At 44.2% G+C, this 20,395-nt stretch overlaps 1 protein-coding gene across 1 annotated transcript in view; it reads left to right on the top strand.

The window, feature by feature from the left end:
- The window catches only part of SLC16A10 (solute carrier family 16 member 10), a 110,651-nt gene extending 90,711 nt beyond the window's left edge, over nucleotides 1–19,940 (top strand). Inside the window, exons 4-6 of the mRNA XM_038761255.1 lie at nucleotides 14,433–14,576; nucleotides 18,763–18,991; nucleotides 19,723–19,940. Coding sequence (XP_038617183.1) covers nucleotides 14,433–14,576; nucleotides 18,763–18,991; nucleotides 19,723–19,940 — 591 coding nt within the window. The remainder of the gene's footprint in view (nucleotides 1–14,432; nucleotides 14,577–18,762; nucleotides 18,992–19,722) is intronic.
- Nucleotides 19,941–20,395: the final 455 nt, after the last annotated feature.

Genomic DNA, 20,395 nt, shown 5'->3' with positions numbered 1-20,395 from the left:
TGGGGGAACGGGGACAGATCCAGAGTAAGGAAAGAGTTAGTTCCTGCCAGGTATCCCGAGGGAAGGCCATATTGGTCAGCAGATTGAGCTACCCAGGAAGGAGAGCATATCCACAGAAGAGCTACTGAGGGAACCAGAGCAGTGCTTGCAGGGGGGTGATAACCCCTGGATTTGGCTGAATATTAAGTGATAGTAAAGTCCCCTGTCAGATCAAGGACACAACTCAGTTCTGTGTCAGGACGCCCATCGGAAGGCGTTGATTTTCGTGCTAGTGGTTTGCACGACAACCCCTGCGCTCTGTGGTCCTTGCTGCTTGTGGTTTTCTTCCCCCACCGGGCTGGCTTGTAATAAATGAGTAGGCGGGCGAGAGCGCAGCACACTAGCTGGGGGCGTTTTAGGATTTCTGCTGGGTCTGTCCATATTGGGGAGCATCTCCTCTTCCCTCAGAGGACCAGCATGGAATTGTGGATAGAACACAGGCCTGGAAGTCAGAAGGTCATGGGTTCTAATCCTGCCTCCCCCACTTGTCTGATGCGTAACCTTGGGCAAGTCACTTCACTCCTCCGGGCCTCACTTACCTCATCTGTAAAATGAGGATTAAGACTGTGAGCCCCATGTGGGACAGGGACTGTGCCAACCTGATCGCCTTATATCTACCCCGGCATTTAGAAGAGTGCCTGGCACATAGTAAGTGCTTAACAAATACTATCATCATCATCATTATTATTATTAAAAGGCTTCACCACTGTCAGAGAGCTTGGACTCTGACTCCTGCAGAGGTGCTCTTTCCAGGGGACCAACAGCATTGCATCCCTGGAAACACAGCAGGGTAGGGATGAATAACAGTTTCTCCTTAAAGCACTCAGTCAGCTCTCCCCCTCCTACCTTAACTCGCTAGTCGTCTACTACCAGCATGGCTATGTGGAAAGAGCCTGGGCTTGGGAGTCAGAGGTAATGGGTTCTAATCCAGGCTCCCCCCATATGTCTGCTGTGTGACCTTGGACAAGTCACTTAACTTCTCTGAGCCTTGGTTACCTCATCTGTAAAATGGGGATTAAGACTGTGAGCCCCACGTGGGACAATGTGATCACCTTGTATCCCCCCCACTGCTTTGTACACAGTAAGCACTTAACAAATGCCATCACTATTATTATTACCACGCAACCCACACACTTTTCTCCTCTAATGCCTGTGCCTCAATCTCATCTTTCTTGTCAATGACTCCGTGCCCATGTCCTCATTCTGGCCTGGAACTCTCCCTTCCCCACTCCCCCTTGTATATATGACAGGCTATTATTCTCTCCATCTTCAGAGCCCTCCTAAAAACACATTTCCAAGATATCCTCCCTGACTCAATCCTCATTTTCCCTTATTCACCCTCCTTTCTGCATCACATGTACATCTGCTTCTGTACCCCAAAGCACTTATATACCTGTCCTTATACTCTGCCATTTCCCCTATCTATAATTTATTTTAATGCCTGTTTCCCCAACTAGCAGCTAGATGGATAAAGACCATAACAACGATATAGGAAGAACCATTAGAAAGGTTGCGGATCATAGCAGAGGACAGGACGTTCTGGAGAAAGTATATCCATGGAGTCGCTATGAATCGCAAATGACTCGACGGGACTTAATATAATAATTCCCCGACTAGATTGTGACCTTCTTGTGGGCTGGGATTGTGTCTACCAACTCTATTGTATTGAACTTTTCCAAGCACTTAGTACAGTGCTGTGTACACAGTAAGTTCTCAATAGGTACCATTGATTGTATAGCTATTCCCAAATTTAGTTTAAGAATCCGTTTGAACCAATGTAAATTGGTAACTTTTATGCTGATTGCTAAATGCCGCTGAGATTCTATATTGACACTTTGCAGTACATAAGGGCTATTGATGAAGCCAGTATTGGTTATCTGCTCCAATCACTGGTATTTATTGAGTGCTTTACTGTGTGCAGATCACGGTACTAAGCATTTGGGAGAGTATAATATAACAGAGTTGGTAGACACAGTCCCTCCCCTCAAGGAGTTTACAGCCTGGCATATTGGATAGAGTATGGGCCTGAGAGTCAGAAGGTCATGGGTTCTAATCCCGGCTCCGCAACGTCTGCTCTGTGGCCTTGGGCAAGTCACTTAACTTCTCTGGGCCTCAGTTACCTCACCTGTAAATTGGGGATGAAGACTGTGAACCCCATGCAGTACAGGGACTACGTCTAATCCGATTTGCATGTATCCACCCCAGTGCTTAATATAGCACCTGGAAAATAGTAAGCACTTAACAAATACCATAATTATTATTACTGTAGAGAGCTTACAGTCCAATGAGAATGGCTAAGCAATCAGTTTATATGAAACTTTCATAGGTGGAGAGGTGATCATATTCATAATGATGGTATTAAGTGATGATTTATGCCAACCATCACACTAAACCTTGGGGTAGCTATAAAATGATCAGATTGGAATCAGACCTCATCCCACCCAGGTGAATAGCTATCTTATCCCTATTTTAGAGATGAGGAAAGTGAGAGGCAGAGAAGTCAAGTGACTTGCCCAAGGTCACACAGCAAGTAGCAGAGCTGGCACTTGGAAGGCAGATCTCTCTCTCTCTCTCTCTCTCTGTCACTCTCTTAAGGTATTTAAGCACATGGGGCTCACAGTCTTAATCCACATTTTACAGATGAAGTAATTGAGGCACAGAGAACTGAAGTGACTTGGCCAAGGTCACACAGCAGACGAGTGGCAAGAGCGGGGATTAGAACGCAGGTCCTTCTGATTCCCAGGCTGTTTCGAGGCCATGCCGCTTCTCCTGACTTCCAACCCCATGATCTTTCTACTAGGCTGCAGAGTCCCCATCACTCTCACAAGGAGAGCGGGTCCCTTGAACTAGTTCCAAATTCTTCTTTCGCCTTTCAAGGATTCCAAATCTGAACCAAGAGATGGGGGCAGTAAAAACTGGGGCAAGAGTCCCTACCCCAGCTGTAAATTGCCATTTAGCACTGGAACTCTGGTGTTCCAGTTCCTGGGCACCCGACTTCAAAAACAGGATGAGAAATGTCTCAGGATGCCATCAATTCTGAGTCCTTTTTGCCAGTTGAATGGTGATTGCAGCACAACTGTAAAAAGTTGAGCCAACGTGTCTCTCTGTAAGGTCTACCCAGCATGGACAGTTGAATGTGATTTCTGTTATGCAATTACAGCTCGTTTTCTGAACGTCTAAATTTATATCTCAGTTCAATTCCTGATTTGTCAAGGACATTGAAAACACTGTTGGATTCATCTGCTTCTGTGGAATATGTTCTTGTGATTGAATGTAACTTGAAATAAGATTTGATATTCTTGGCTTCTATCTGTTAGCTGGTGGAGGGGGTGAGTGAGGTTAATGGTTGAGGAGTATGGATTTTTCTCTGTTAGTATGCAGTTTGAGGTTTTTCTTGATGTGGTTTAGTTCAGTTCTGTGTTTCTTGTGAGCGGAGCATTGTTGAAAATACAGCCCTTCTCCAAAATTACCATCCGTCATCAACAGTCATACTTGGTTTTTTCCCAAATTCCTAATGGGGAGAGATTTCAAGGGAGGAAGACACCTCTCCCTTTCTCCCCACGCCCTTCTCCCCTCCAAAAAGTCAGAGGAGAAGCAGCATGGCCTAGTGGAAAGAGCACAGGCCTGGGTGTCAGAGCCCCTGGATTCAAATTCTGGCTCTGCCACTTACCTGCTGTGGGACCTTGGGCAAGTCACTTAATTTCTCAGAGCCTCAGTTTCATCTACAATATGGGGATTAAATACCTGTTCTACTAGTTAAACACATGCCCCATGTGGGCCTGATTATCTTGCATTCATTCATTCAATCGTATTTGAGGGCTTTCTGTGTGCAGAGCATTGTACTAAGCGCTTGGAAAGTACAATTCGGCAACAGATAGAGACAATCCCAACCCAACAACGGGCTCACAGTCTAGAAGCGGGGAGACAGACAACAAAACAAAACAAATAGACAGGCATCAATAGCATCAAAATAAATTAATAGAATTACAGATATATACCCATCATTAATAAAATCAATATGTACATTTATACACAAGTGCTGTGGGGCGGGGAGGGGGGTAGAGCAGAGAGAGGGAGTCGGTGCCATGGGGAGGGGAGGAGGAGCAGAGAAAAAGGGGGGCTCAGTTTGGAAGAGGAGGTGAGTATCTACCCCAGTGCTTAGTACAGTGTACACAGTAAGCGTTAGACAAATATCACTCATCTTACTAGTAATAATAATTGTGGTATTTGTTAAGCACTTATTATGTTTCAGGCACTGTACTAAGTGCTGGGGTGGACACAAGTAGATTGGGTTGGGCACAGTCCCTGTCCCACATGGGGCTCACAGTCTCAATCGCCATTTTCCAGATGAGGTAACTGAGGCCCAGAGAAGTGAAGCGACTTGCCCAAGGTCACACAGCAGACAACTGGCAGAGCCTGGATTCGAACTCTGGCCCTTTTGGCTCCCAGGTCCGTGGTCTATCCACGACGCTAGTAGTAGCAGTAGTCATATTAGGGGCCCAAGTCACCAGACAAGCCGTTATCGTGGAGGTCTAGGGCTGGGAGCCGAAAGGGCCCAGCGGCCTGGAAGCTATGCCAGCTTGGGACTCCTGAGTGCCCTGGTCTGGCCTATGCCCTCTGCAACTGCAGTGTCAGAGCTGGCCAGGGGTTGCCCTCCACCAGAGCCAGCCCTGTCCCCCAGGAGAGGCCCGAGAGGTGCCCCATTCATCCAAAGTCTTTTAGACTGTGAGCCCACTGTTGGGTAGGGACTGTCTCTATGTGATGCCAATTTGTACTTCCCAAGCGCTTAGTACAGTGCTCTGCACATAGTAAGCGCTCAATAAATACGATTGATTGATTGATTGATTGGCTAGACCGAAGGTGCCGGCCCATCCTGGGTTAGCCTTTCTCAGAGGCTGCAATCAATCAATCAATCAATCATATTTATTGAGCGCTTACTGTGTGCAGAGCACTGTACTAAGCACTTGCGCAGTACAAGTTGGCAACATATAGAGACAGTCCCTACCCAACAGTGGGCTCACAGTCTAAAAGGGGGAGACAGAGAACAAAACCAAACATACTAACAAAATAAAATAAATAGAATAGATATGTACAAGTAAAGTAAATAAATAAACAAATAGAGTAATAAATATGTACATATATACATATATACAGGTGCTGTGGGGAAGGGAAGGAGGTAAGATGGGGGGATGGAGAGGGGGACGAGGGGGAGAGGAAGGAAGGGGCTCAGTCTGGGAAGGCCTCCTGGAGGAGGTGAGCTCTCAGTAGGGCCTTGAAGGGAGGAAGAGAGCTATAATAATATAATTATATATAATAATAATAAGATAATAATAATGATGGCATTTATTAAGCGCTTACTGTGTGCCAAGCACTGTTCTAAGCGCTGGGAAGGTTACAAGGTGATCAGGTTGTCCCACGGGGGGCTCACAGTCTTCATCCCCATTTTACAGATGAGACAACTGAGGCCCAGAGAAGTGAAGTGACTTGGCCAAAGTCACACAGCTGACATGTGGCAGAGCCGGGACTTGAACCCATGACCTCTGACTCTGGCAGAAGATCTGCCAGAAGCAGCAGAGGAACCAGACCACTGGTTCCCTTTTCCCACCGCTCCTCTCGTTTGGCTCTTCTTCTGGCCCCCCAATGCCCTTTTCTCTTCCTCTTTTACCTCTTCCTCTTTGCCCATTTCCCCTTCTCCCCTAAAGTCCCTCACTTCTCAATTTTCTCCCCACCCAGCTGAAGTCACCAGGATTCTGGGTGCCTGGCTTTGGGTCGCCCTTGGCTGGATGTGATTTGCTGTAATTTTAGTGGAGTAAAAGTCATTTTAGCGTTCTACACGAGCGCCTCAGCTACTACTTTCCTGTGTTATCAGGCCCTCTCCTGCTCTCTCCACTGATGGGATCAATCAATCATTTATTGAGTGGTGTGCAGAGCACTGTACTAAGCGCTTGGGAGAGTACAGTATAACTGAGGTAGTAGACATGTTTCCGGCCCACAACAAGACAAATCTATCTGGCTAGATACCCAGAAGGTATCCTGTGGCCACCACTCCCCTTGTCAGTGGTCCCCAGTGTGGCAGGAGTTTGCGAGGAGGGTGGGGGGAAGTAGCAACAGCATCCCTTCCAAACTTGGAGAACCGGGATTGGGGTGGTGGTGGCAATAGCTGTTGTGGCTGTTTGACTTTGAACCGCCCTGCTTGGGGAATGAGGAATATGAAAATGCTCCTCTAGCCACAGATCCTGTGGTATTTATTTTTGCTTTTGCCTTATTATGTTGTTTTTCTGTCTTCATCATTCCTCGATAATAATAATAATAATAATAATAATAATAATAATAATGGTATTTGTTAAGTGCTTACTATGTGCCAAACACTGTTCTAAGTGCTGGGGGGGATACAAGGTAATCAAGGTTGTCCCATGGAGGGCTCACAGTCTTCATCCCCGTTTTACAGATGAGGGAACTGAGGCACAGAGAAGTTAAGTGACTTGGCCAAAGTCACACAGCTGACAAGTGGTGGAGCCTGGATTCGAACCCATGATCTCTGACTCCCAAGCCAGGGCTCTTTCCACTGAGCCACGCTGCTTTGATATGTCCATCACCACCTTCCCCTCCCAAATTCGAGAATTGTGAATCCCTATAAAGCCAGGGACTGGGTCTAATACTTACCGAGATAGTTTTCCTGGTGCTTAGTACAATGTGCTGCACAAGTACATGCTTAATAAATACTGCTACTACAACTGTAAGTAGACAATAAACAATAGTATTTACTTTTAATGATTGTATTTCATTCATTCAATCAACTGAGCTCCCCTTTTTCCTCTGCTCTACCCCTTTCCCCTCCCCAAAGCACTTGTGTATATTTGTACATATTCATTACTCTAGTTTATTAATGATGTGTATATAGCTATAATTCTATATATTCTCATGGTATTGACACCTGTCAAATTGTTTAGTTTTATTGTCTGTCTCCCTCTTCTAGACTGTGAGCCCGTTGTTGGGTAGGAACCGTCTCTATATGTTGCCAACTTGTACTTCCCAAGCGCTTAGTACAGTGCTCTGCACACAGTAAGTGCTCAATAAATATGATTGAATGAATGAATGACTAAATATGATTGAATGAATGAATGAATATTGAGCGCTTACTGTATGCAGAGCACTGTAGTAAGCGCTTGGGAAGTACAATTCAGCGCTTGGAAAGTACAGTTCAGAATAATGGTATTTGTTAAGCACTTACCATGTGCCGAGCACTGTTCTATGCACTGGGGTAGATAGAAGGTAATGAGGTTGTCCCACGGGGGGCTCACAGTTTTAATCTCCATTTTACAGATGAGGTGTGAAGCACTTACTATGTTCCAGGTAATTACAAGTTTGTCAAGTTGGACACAGTTCTTGTCCCACGTGGGACTCACAGTCTTAATCCCCATTTTACAGATGAGGTAACCGAGGCCCAGAGGAGTTAAGTGACTTGCTCAAGGTCACCCAGCAGAAAAGTGGCAGAGCTGGGATTATATTTATTTAGCATTGACTCTTTGCAGAACACTGCTAAGTACTTAGGAGAGTATAGGAAATGTAGGAGATATAATTTAATTGTTTTGTGGTGAAACAAGCTCTTTGGATCCTCAGCTGCCAATGATGTTTTCTTAACCGTCTTAGTTTCTGTAAAACGTACATTAATGAGTTCATCTGGTGACAGTCTTCGTATTGTGGCTTGCTGAATACAGTTAGATTGTTTTTCTGATTTTATTTATCAGGGCTTTCCGTATAAGGGGTTGCTGAGATCAGAGCAGGAGTTTGCTCTTGTTTGCCCATTCATATGTCTCAGTTTCCTTAGCTGTAAAATTGGGGTTCAGTACCTGTTTTCCTTCCTATTTAGACTGTGAGCCCCATGTGGGACAGGACTTGTCTGCCCTGATTAGCTTGGTCTGCCCCAGCACTTAAAAACAGTGCTCGACTCATATCATAGTAAGTGCTTAACAAATACTATTATTATTGTTATTATTATTAACAATGGTAATAATTTAAAAATCACTGCTGGGTTTGAAATATTTATCATAATTTAATAGTCGTCCTAAAATTTTCAGTGCCATCAAGTTGACCCCTTAGAGTGTGACAGGGACTGTGTCTGATTTGATTATCCTGTATCTACTCCAGTGGTTAACACAGTGCTTGGCACATGGTAAGCGTTTATTATTATTATTATTTATTATTATTATTCAGCCTTTCTTTCATGTTGGAGCCTACCTGAGTTCTTATTGTCCCCCTGCCTTCAGGATACCAGCTCAGCTCCTCCGAGACCTTTCTTTACGTGCTTTTATCACACATCTTCCTCTACTTACACTTCCTGGTTACCCCATTAATAATTGTGGTGCTATGGTGTCGGTTAGCCATTAATTTGTAATTGGTCCATTGTCGGGTATCTATGTCCAGCCCCTATAAGTGATCCAAAATGGTACCTCTCTCAAAATATGCTAGTCAGTATAAGACCGCAGAGGCTCCAAGAGAGCCGCCTTCTGATTTATGAGACTGGCAGAGCATTGGCATTATTATATGGTTACGGAGGCCACAAATGATTTCTGGTTAGAAGACTTGTGCATGCACTGAGAACCTATTCACTCGTCGGTCCCTGGCCCCAGCAGGAGAAATGACTGGCAGGTCTGTGCCATGCAAACCACCATCCTTAAAATCAATTCCTTCTCAACAGCATTCTCTGTCCTGAAGTCATTTATGGGACCTGGGCTCATTTTGGTTCGATGGAAGACTCCATCATCCACATCACCTGTCCTTCCTCTTGCCCTTCCTCCAAAAATAACTTTTGCCTCTCCATATTTGATTCACTAACACATAGCTGTGTGACATGTTTCAGTCGACTTTACTCACTTGTATTTGTACACCCGTTTAATCATTTCAAAGAAGCAGGTGAACATTTAATCTGTTCCCTTCATCATCATCATCATCAATCGTATTTATTGAGCGCTTACTATGTGCAGAGCACTGTACTAAGCGCTTGGGAAGTACAAATTGGCAACATATAGAGACAGTCCCTACCCAACAGTGGGCTCACAGTCTAAAAGGGGGAGACAGAGAACAAACCCAAATGGCAGCAAACCTTGTGACTCCCAGGCCCCTACCCTGTCCCCATGCAGCAGACAAATGGCAGCAAACCTTGTGACTCCCAGGCCCCTATCCTGTCATCATCAATCGTATTTGAGCGCTTACTATGTGCAGAGCACTGTACTAAGCGCTGGGCAAGTACAAATTTGCAACATATAGAGACAGGCCCTACCCAACAGTGGGCTCACAGTCTAAAAGGGGGAGACAGAGAACAAAACCAAATGGCAGCAAACCTTGTGACTCCCAGGCCCCTACCCTGTCCCCATGCAGCAGACAAATGGCAGCAAACCTTGCGACTCGCAGGCCCCTACCCTGTCATCATCAATCGTATTTATTGAGTGCTTACTATGTGCAGAGCACTGTACTAAGCGCTTGGGAAGTACAAATTGGCAACATATAGAGACAGTCCCTACCCAACAGTGGGCTCACAGTCTAAAAGGGGGAGACAGAGAACAAAACCAAATGGCAGCAAGCCTTGTGACTCCCAGGCCCCTACCCTGTCCCCATGCAGCAGACAAATGGCAGCAAACCTTGTGACTCCCAGGCCCCTACCCTGTCATCATCAATCGTATTTATTGAGCGCTTACTATGTGCAGAGCACTGTACTAAGTGCTTGGGAAGTACAAATTGGCAACATATAGAGACAGTCCCTACCCAACAGTGGGCTCACAGTCTAAAAGGGGGAGACAGAGAACAAAACCAAATGGCAGCAAACCTTGTGACTCCCAGGCCCCTACCCTGTCCCCATGCAGCAGACAAATGGCAGCAAACCTTGTGACTCCCAGGCCCCTACCCTGTCATCATCAGTCGTATTTGAGCACTTACTATGTGCAGAGCACTGTACTAAGCGCTTGGGAAGTACAAATTGGCAACATATAGAGACAGTCCCTACCCAACAGTGGGCTCACAGTCTAAAAGGGGGAGACAGAGAACAAAACCAAATGGCACCAAACCTTGTGACTCCCAGGCCCCTACCCTGTCATCATCAATCGTATTTACTGAGCGCTTACTATGTGCAGAACACTGTACTAAGCGCTTGGGAAGTACAAATTGGCCACATATAGAGACAGTCCCTACCCAACAGTGGGCTCACAGTCTAAAAGGGGGAGACAGAGAACAAACCCAAATGGCAGCAAACCTTGTGACTCCCAGGCCCCTACCCTGTCCCCATGCAGCAGACAAATGGCAGCAAACCTTGCGACTCGCAGGCCCCTACCCTGTCATCATGAATCGTATTTGAGCGCTTACTATGTGCAGAGCACTGTACTAAGCGCTTGGGAAGTACAAATTGGCAACATATAGAGACAGTCCCTACCCAACAGTGGGCTCACAGTCTAAAAGGGGGAGACAGAGAACAAACCCAAATGGCAGCAAACCTTGTGACTCCCAGGCCCCTACCCTGTCCCCATGCAGCAGACAAATGGCAGCAAACCTTGTGACTCCCAGGCCCCTACCCTGTCATCATGAATCGTATTTGAGCGCTTACTATGTGCAGAGCACTGTACTAAGCGCTTGGGAAGTACAAATTGGCAACATATAGAGACAGTCCCTACCCAACAGTGGGCTCACAGTCTAAAAGGGGGAGACAGAGAACAAAACCAAATGGCAGCAAGCCTTGTGACTCCCAGGCCCCTACCCTGTCCCCATGCAGCAGACAAATGGCAGCAAACCTTGTGACTCCCAGGCCCCTACCCTGTCATCATCAATCGTATTTGAGCGCTTACTATGTGCAGAGCACTGTACTAAGCGCTTGGGAAGTACAAATTGGCAACATATAGAGACAGTCCCTACCCGACAGTGGGCTCACAGTCTAAAAGGGGGAGACAGAGAACAAAACCAAATGGCAGCAAGCCTTGTGACTCCCAGGCCCCTACCCTGTCCCCATGCAGCAGACAAATGGCAGCAAACCTTGATGACTCCCAGGCCCCTACCCTGTCATCATCAATCGTATTTATTGAGCGCTTACTATGTGCAGAGCACTGTACTAAGCGCTTGGGAAGTACAAATTGGCAACATATAGAGACAGTCCCTACCTGACAGTGGGCTCACAGTCTAAAAGGGGGAGACAGAGAACAAAACCAAATGGCAGCAAGCCTTGTGACTCCCAGGCCCCTACCCTGTCCCCATGCAGCAGACAAATGGCAGCAAACCTTGTGACTCCCAGGCCCCTATCCTGTCATCATCAATCGTATTTATTGAGCGCTTACTATGTGCAGAGCACTGTACTAAGCGCTTGGGAAGTACAAATTGGCAACATATAGAGACAGTCCCTACCCAACAGTGGGCTCACAGTCTAAAAGGGGGAGACAGAGAACAAAACCAAATGGCAGCAAACCTTGTGACTCCCAGGCCCCTACCCTGCCCCCTTGCAGCAGACAAATGGCAGCAAACCTTGTGACTCCCAGGCCCCTACCCTGTCATCATCAATCGTATTTACTGAGCACTTACTATGTGCAGAGCACTGTACTAAGCGCTTGGGAAGTACAAATTGGCCACATATAGAGACAGTCCCTACCCAACAGTGGGCTCACAGTCTAAAAGGGGGAGACAGAGAACAAAACCAAATGGCAGCAAGCCTTGTGACTCCCAGACCCCTACCCTGTCCCCATGCAGCAGACAAACGGCAGCAGACGTTGTGACTCCCAGGCCCCTACCCTGTCATCATCAATCGTATTTATTGAGTGCTTACTATGTGCAGAGAACTGTACTAAGCGATTGGGAAGTACAAATTGGCAACATATAGAGACAGTCCCTACCCAACAGTGGGCTCACAGTCTAAAAGGGGGAGACAGAGAACAAAACCAAATGGCAGCAATTTGTGACTCCCAGACCCCTACCCTGTCCCCATGCAGCAGACAAACGGCAGCAAACCTTGTGACTCCCAGGCCCCTACCCTGTCATCATCAATCGTATTTATTGAGCACTTACTATGTGCAGAGCACTGTACTAAGCGCTTGGGAAGTACAAATTGGCAGCATATAGAGACAGTTCCCTTGAAAGCAGAAGGAATAAAAATGGGTTCTCTTGAATTGCAAGTTGGAATGGATGGCAGTGGAGTAAAAGTCACGCTTGCCAAGCATGGTTCTGAGTATCTGCCCCATATTTTCTATACAAGTACCACATTAGCAAGCAGAAGTGTGTGGCTTTGAGTAACCATGGTCCCTGAATGGAGATATCTTTCCCTGATACTTACACAAGATAACATTGTATTTCTGGAGACTTTGCCTCATTAGGAATCTTAATTGTAACTGGTTAAAACTCACTACTAGCATACATTTATTGGTAGCAGTCGCAATTAATTTCCTTTGAAATCCTAATTACTTGCTGATATAGTGAAAAAGTTCAAAGATGGATCCCAGATCTGGATCCCATTGAGAAAGACTTAGAATGTATTTTGTTTTTTTCTTTTGTGGTGGGGGGTGTGTGGGGGGCGTGGAACAAGGAGGTGTGCTTATTTTCGACAACTTCTTGAAGTTTACCCCAGTGTAAGGCTGGCAGGCAATCTCTAGTCAGATTTATTCCAAAAGCTTTGGGTCATTTTAACTGAAGTTTTGCCAACTTTGGATACCTTTGGATGCCCCCTCTTGTTACCAAGGGATTTCATATTTACTATGGTATTGGTTGAGAAAATGGGATAATATAAAATGATGCAGTTGAACAAAGAGGCCAGATTTTAATATTTATATTCAATAATATCGATACACCCCCCCCCCCAAGTACTTAAGTACACAGCCTTGTACAGAGTTCCATCCCTATCTGTAATGTACTTTCTTGTCTCCTCCATTAGATTGTAAGCTCCTTGTTGGCAGGGATTGTAGCTACCAACTTTATTGTACTCTCCTAACTGCTTAGAACACTGTTCTGCACGCTGTAAGTGTTCAGCAAATACCATTAACTGATTGATTAATGCTATATGTATCACTCTCAATAGTGCTGGGGATTCATTCATTCAATCATATTTATTGAGCGCTTACTGTGTGCAGAGCACTGTACTAAGCGCTTGGAAAGTACAAGTTGGCAACATATAGACGGTCCCTACCCAACAGTGGGCTCACAGTCTAGAAGGGGGAGATAGACAACAAAACAAAACGTATTAACAAAATAAAATAAGTAGAATAAATATGTACAAGTAAAATAAATGCATAGAGTAATAAATATGTACAAACATATATACATATATACAGGTGTTGTGGGGAAGGGAAGGAGGTAAGGCGGGGGGATGGAGAAGGGGATACCATGGACTTTCAGTGTTGGTCTTCAAAACTAAAGTGAAAACCCACATTTCTCTGTGAATGGTCAGGAAGTTAGAAAAACCTTACAGTTTTAACATTTGGCTTTGCAAAAACCTTTCACTTGGAATTGGTGAAAGTGATAAACATAAAAGCAAATCCTCCAAACCGAATACCGGATTATGTAGAATTCCACATTCAACTGGGCAAAATAGTTCATGGCAGGACCCACTTGTTGCCCAACTGCACAAATGTTATCCATCTGAGCCCTGCATGTTCTGAAAATTTCTGGTCTGCCCTACAAGGGAGCACAGGTTAAGATATGGCCTGGCCTCACTTTCTGATGAGGGGAAGAGGGGTAATGGTGCAATTGAATGTGGGAGGAAAAATGCCATCTGGGAATGGTAGGGCACCCTCTCTCCCAACAGAATTAAAGCCTGAGGGTGCTGAAGAGGTGCCCAGAGGATCATTCAAACCCCGATCATGCCTGTCTTTGCACCAGACCCATCCTGCCCGCCCTCCTGCCTCTCTCCGTCTGAGATTCAGGACCCACTGACATTAGTCCAGTCCATGCAAGATTCTGTTGCATGGACCAAGGACAAAGAACCACTTGCTTGGTGGGGTAGCTAGCATTTTGGGGTTTCACCCCCATTACACATTCAAAATAATTACCGAGCTTTATCCTGTGATAGTTGGGGAGGGGACAAAGGGATAGACGAAGTAGAAAATTGAGAGTACTTTGAGCCAAATACTTCATCTCTCTATGAAGTTCAAGTTGACAGTCTTACAAGAGTACTCATAATACCCAGAGAGCTCTATTTAGAGGGAATTTTGGGGATGGAATTACAAAAAGAGCTCTCAAGTAAGTCTATAGGTAACCTCACATTGTGGCATCCAAATGGAAATACATACCTTTAAAAAAAAAAAAAAAGAGACTCAAGAAAATAACCATTGGGTTTTGACCTGGGTGAAGGTGCATATATGAAGTCCAAACACAGTTATAGAGCATCCATTCATGTACTAACGTGAATTCTTTTTCTATTTGGATTTTGACAGATGAATTACGTAAAAGAGAAGTTTGTGGCAGAAACCAATAAAGAGGTGCTTCTCATGTGCATTGGCATCACTTCAGGAGTTGGAAGATTAATCTTTGGTAGAATCGTAGATTATGTTCCTGGTGTCAAGAAAGTTTATTTACAGGTAATGTTTTAGGGGGGAGCGGGGAGGGAACCAAGGGAAAATGGTCACAGTGGCTTTTCCCTCCTAGGTTTCTGTTCTTCCAACCACATAACCTCATCAACCACTATTTATTGGCGCCCTGGATATTTTTCTTCATATAAATCAGTTGGGAAAATGGAAAGTATTTCCCAGAAACAAAGCTGCCCCAATAATATATCAGCTCCTCCAGCACAAAATCAGTTTTGGGTCAAAACCATAAGAAATTGAAAGAGCCCCCACCTATTTTTAAGGGAAATCAGAAAATCCAGAGGTTTGTTTTGTTTTGTTTTTAAAGGTGGGGGGGGGTACTTCCTTCTCTAGAAACTCCCCCCATTGCTGCCTAGAGGCCCTGGTCAGTTTGCAATACCTTGCAAAACTCATGGCTGTCTTGAATCGAGACTGCGTGGCAAGCTCTCCTCAGTGTGGGACTGATGTTCACCTTAAAAGGGACTCACTCCAGCTGAATTCCGGATCAACATTTTTGAGATCTACCTCAAAGGAGAGCCTGGTGTTTGGGGTTTTTTCAAATGTTGACATATGAATCCTTGTGTAATGTTTTGCTGGCATTCACCACTGCCGAAGTGAAGGAACTAAAGTGTTGGAAGCATGTTTAATCCTCAAGTAACAAGGCAGACCTCTCATGGACATTTGGGAACACTGTGTCTTTTAATTACTCCATCCCTTCACCTTCCATTCATTCCCTCTCCCCCCTCCCTTTCTACTCCTTCTCTAAGCCCTTCCACATTTTAATAATGCACTTCTCAATGACGTCTTTTTGTTACATTCTGCCTGAACTGAACCTTGCATCCTTTTAGTACCTTCATAATTACTTTCAGGCCTGGGGCTTTTCAAGTTTATAGGTCCTTCTTCCCTGATCCCTTCTTCCTGGGTATTCTTCGAAAATACTCCTTCCGAAGAGATCGAAGCACTTCTGAATGCTTGAAATGTGTACTTGATATTGCAGTATTTGACAAAAGGCCACCTTTGTAAGCCACACCCAATCAGGTCTTTTGTTGGTTTTACCTTTTGTGTTTCTAGGTACCATTTCTCTTCCCCTCCCAGAAAAACGTCAAATTCCTTTTAGAAATTTACCATTCTGTGTACAGTCCTCAGGGGTTCTGGTTGTGTTAAACTCAGTTCCACCACTTACTGTGCACTAGATTCCCTAGTTGCTCTTGGGGGTAAAGTTGATTATTTTAAGCCCTCAATTTTTTAAAAAAACATAGGCCCTGCACTCAGTAAAAACATTTTTTTTCCCCTTAGAGCTTTGAAAATTGTGGGGAGTATATGAGCAAAGTGATTGGAGACTGTTTAACAAAATTATTCAGCTTTTCAATTGTTTTCCATTTTTCATCTGACATCGCTCTAATGTAATGATCTTCAAGACATTCATTATCTAATTTTATAAATGTGGACATCAGTGTGGAGAAGAAGACTGGACTAGGGGATAGAGCTGAGGAATGGGAGTCAAGCAACCTGGATTCTAATCCCAGATCCACCATTTGCTTGCTGTGTGGCCTTGGGCAAGGCATTTAGCTTCACTGGGCTTCAGTTTCCTCATCTGTAAAATGGACCTTAAATACCTGTTCTCCCTCCCCCTTAGACTGTGAGTCCCAAGAGGGATGGACAGTGTCCAATCAGATTATCCTGTATCTATGCCAGCACTTAGCGTAGTGCTTGGCACATATTATTCTTGTTGTTGCTCTCAGTTTCTGAGCCTGTGCATGCACAGGAAACACTAATGAAAATAATCATACATCACAGTCAAATTTAAATTTAGATTTAAAAAAAAAAAAGCCCTTACAGACTATAAGCTCACTGTGGGAAGGGAATGTGTCTACCAACTCTGTACTGTACTCTTTCAAGCCCTTAGTTCAGTGCTCTGCATGCAGTAAGTGCTTGGTAAATGTCATTGATGATGATGATTAGGAAGTGATTAATGAATTTCCTAGGCCAGGGAGAATATAATTAGGACCCCAAAGTAGCTGGAAACATTCAAAATGATTTCCTCCTTTTTCCTTTCCATCCTTTTTTAAATTAGTAGATTATGAAGGGACGTTTCTCATCAGGTGCCGTATGTCTATATTTTGCTTCATCCAGTTTAATGATGCATCGTGATCTCAGGATTACCAGTTGAACTGAGACCCTTTTCCTTCCCCCCGTCCCCACCCCAATTCTCATTTGGGTTTTGCCACTGACTCACTCATGAGATACTGAAAATATGGCTAAGGGGTAATAAACATATATGTTTACTTTGAAGAGGAGCTATGTGGGATAATTGGCAGTCTTCCTGAATTGGCATTATGCATTTTTTTCAGTCATTCACGTCATGGTTGTTCTGGACTGCTCATAGCAGAGTTAGTCCCAGAATCCAGTTCTTTTGGCTCACAGCTTAATTCTCTTCATAACAGGCCTTGGGGCTTTGGCCCACCTACCCTCTCAGTGGCTCAGTTTCCCCACCAGTGCAGTGTGGATAATAATTGCCATGACTCTGGGTTATTATGAGAGTAAAAATAATATAACATGGAAGTGGTTTGAGTTCTGATGCCAAAGGGAGCACTAGAAATACAAAGGATTCCCTCTTTGGTAGCTAATATGGCTTCTCAGCATGGCAGAATTCTCCCTTCCATGAGTTTTTTTTTCCCTCCATCCAGAAATTCCTCTATTAATGCCTTCCCAGAGGCTCACTAGTGCAGTCCTTTAGTGGATATAAAAATATTGGAGCTGTTTTCGATAAAAAAATGTATCCAGGCAACTTTGGAATTTAACTGGAGGCCATTCCTCCAGTGTATTTCCTTCTCCAGGATAAGTCTTTGCTCTTAGCAACATAAGACAGCTGCAAATGATTTTCTCCCCAAACTATAGTCAGGCCCCTGGGCAAGTCTCAGGCTGAGGTCTCTCCAAAAGAATGCTTCATTTTCTCTGATGAAAATTAGAAAGGCAGTAATAATAAATAACTGGCAGAATGAACAGAAATAACTCAAGGTTTTTTTTAGACTGTAATATTTCTGTCATTCCAACTGGAGCACTTTCTTTCAAAACCACTAATGGTTTTGAGAGGAAAAAAAATATACTCTCATCTATTTCCAAACCATTATACATTCCTCAAATCTTATCTCCTTGACCCTGTGCATACATTGTTTTTTAAGTGATGGATTCTTTTTTCTTTTGTATAGCCTTTCTTCCAAAGTTTGCAAAGCAGCACATAATTTAGGTCACGGTCTAAGTGGCGGTGGGAGAATAATTGTTTTTAAAAATGAAGGAAATGGTCAACAAAATGTAAGGGGAATCTCCTGAGGTCCCATGATTGGTCTCAGCAGGGTTGAAAATAGGCAAGTGTTTTCATTTTTACCATCATGCTGTATGTTCCAGTGTGACTCAGAAGTCTGACAGTGCTCTGCTCACAGTAAGCGTTTAATAAATACAGTTGAATGAATAAATGAATAACAGAAGCAGCTTGGCTCAGGGGAAAGAGCCCGGGCTTTGGAGTCAGAGGTCATGGGTTTGAATCCCAGCTCTGCCAATTGTCAGCTGTGTGACTTTGGGCAAGTCACTTCACTTCTCTGGGCCTCAGTTCCCTCATCTGTGAAATGGGGATGAGGACTGTGAGCCCCACGTGATCACCTTGTAACCTCCCCAGCACTTAGAACAGTGCTCTGCACATAGTAAGCGCTTAATAAATGCTATTATTATTATATGAAGTCCAGGAGAAACAAACTTGAAAAAACATCACGAAACAGATTTGCCTCTGTGTACCAATAGAGTAGAACTGTCAGCAGACAGGACATTTATTTATTTGGATTTACTTGATCAGATTTAAGACACTGGGTTGTGTGTGAGGGGTAGAGGACGGCATGCAGAGTGGTCTAGTGACAGTAAGTACCCTCAGTATCCTCAGCCACAATGGAGATTACTTAGAACTGTGCCATTGGGTCTCAGGTATGAAGAGTGGTTATGTAATCTTTAAACTAGTAAAAATAAGGAAAGCTCAAAAAGAAAAGAATAATGGTGGATAAGGAGGTAATCTGTGATGTTGTAAAATTGGGTACTGTATTGAGTCCCAGTATTGAGACTCCCTAAAAACTGAGCTAACTGAAATTGCCCTCTGGGCATTTTAAATATTGTGCTCATTGAAAGTGCTACCGAAATTCCTGTTTCTTATTCCCAGGTGATCTCGTTCTTCTTCATCGGTCTGATGTCCATGATGATCCCACTCTGCCAAGCATTTGAGGCTCTCATCGGTGTCTGCCTTTTCATGGGTCTCTTTGACGGCTGCTTCATTTCAATCATGGCTCCCATTGCCTTTGAGTTAGTTGGTGCGCAGGACGTCTCCCAGGCCATAGGATTTCTGCTGGGATTTATGTCCATACCCATGACCGTGGGGCCTCCAGTTGCAGGTAACAAGATGAATTCAGGAGTCTCTACACATCCAGGGTGCTTTTCCCCTCAATTCTTTTTTCCTTTAAAATGGATTATTCTTACAGTACTCCTGTAAATCAGAATTTTGCTTGCCTAAAAATAGAGCTTAGATTGTCTTGTTCCTGGCTGTTGTCTTGGGTAAATATATACAGGACTAAAAATCGGGAGTGCAGAAATTATTGAATGGCGTTCATTTTGCCTAATCAGCCAATAAGTTTCATTTCCGTGTTAAAAGATTTCAGAAAATATTTTCTTTCCCATCTAGCAAGCCTCTAAAAGAGAAACTAATGCACTGAACGCTGTGTCTTTTGCAAAGGATTCTGGATTGGAAAATTTGGCTTCACATACTATTAACAGGTTTCCAGAGATACTTTTAGACAGAAGTCCCCATTTGTGCATGCACATTAGTGATTCCCTTGTTTAGAGCCTTCAGCTAAGTTTTCAAAAACCAAAGGAACAGACCTTTGATGGGGGAAAGAAAAATGTAGGATCTACCTCAAAGTGTACTTTATAGTTCCATTTTTCATGCTTCTAGCTAAGCAAGACACCAGTTAGATCTGAGCGCCTGCCTTGACAGGCTGTGTTAGGGGGAAACAGTGCTCACCAGGAAGGGCTTAAGGCTCTCACTTTACCAGTGAGGTTTGGGCCATCTTATAAAAACTGCTTTTGTAACCTCCTGGTGATCGCCCCACTCTGCTCCTCACCTTAGGGTTTCTGCGCGAAAGAACAGGCTCCTATGATGTCGCATTCTACCTCGCTGGAGTTCCTCCCCTCATTGGAGGAATTGTGCTCTTCTTTGTTCCGTGGATCCATGAAAAGAAGAAAGCCTCCAATGCGAAGAAAACGGAGAAGATGCTGGACCACCAGAGTACTTTGCTTCCCAGCTTCTCAGAAGTCATCAAGAGAGAGTCTGACTCGGTTATTTAATACTTCATACCTCTCTGTAAGACTGGACTTGTCTTCAAGAATTAGAGCAGGCTCCCTTTCTCGTGAATTGGAAATTTCATATGATTTGTTTTTATAGCATGGTAGAAATGGCACTAGAATTGGAAAGACAAAACCACTATTACTACTACTAGAGAACTGAATTTTGCATTTACATGAAATCGAGAGAAGTGACTTTGGTGCCTTGAAACTTGGCTGAAAATCGGATTCACTTGTTGGGGAACTTGTTAATGGGGAAACAGTTGGACACAGTAAAGGTACAACTTTCAGTGTGAATTACTTCGCTCTCTGAGTTTGTTAAATCCCGAAAGCTATATATCTTGTGTAAAGTTTGTAAAATACCTCACGTTATACTGGAAAGATTTACTGCAGTCTGACTAAGGACTGGAAATTCTTGTTCTGGAACCTTATGGTACCCTCAGATCTGGTGTCTGTTT

This window comes from Tachyglossus aculeatus, chromosome 19 (genome assembly GCF_015852505.1).
Source record: "Tachyglossus aculeatus isolate mTacAcu1 chromosome 19, mTacAcu1.pri, whole genome shotgun sequence".
Classification (NCBI taxonomy): Eukaryota; Metazoa; Chordata; class Mammalia; order Monotremata; family Tachyglossidae; genus Tachyglossus; species Tachyglossus aculeatus.
Note: the sequence above shows the minus strand (reverse complement) of the source record. Positions and strands in the feature narration are given on the sequence as shown.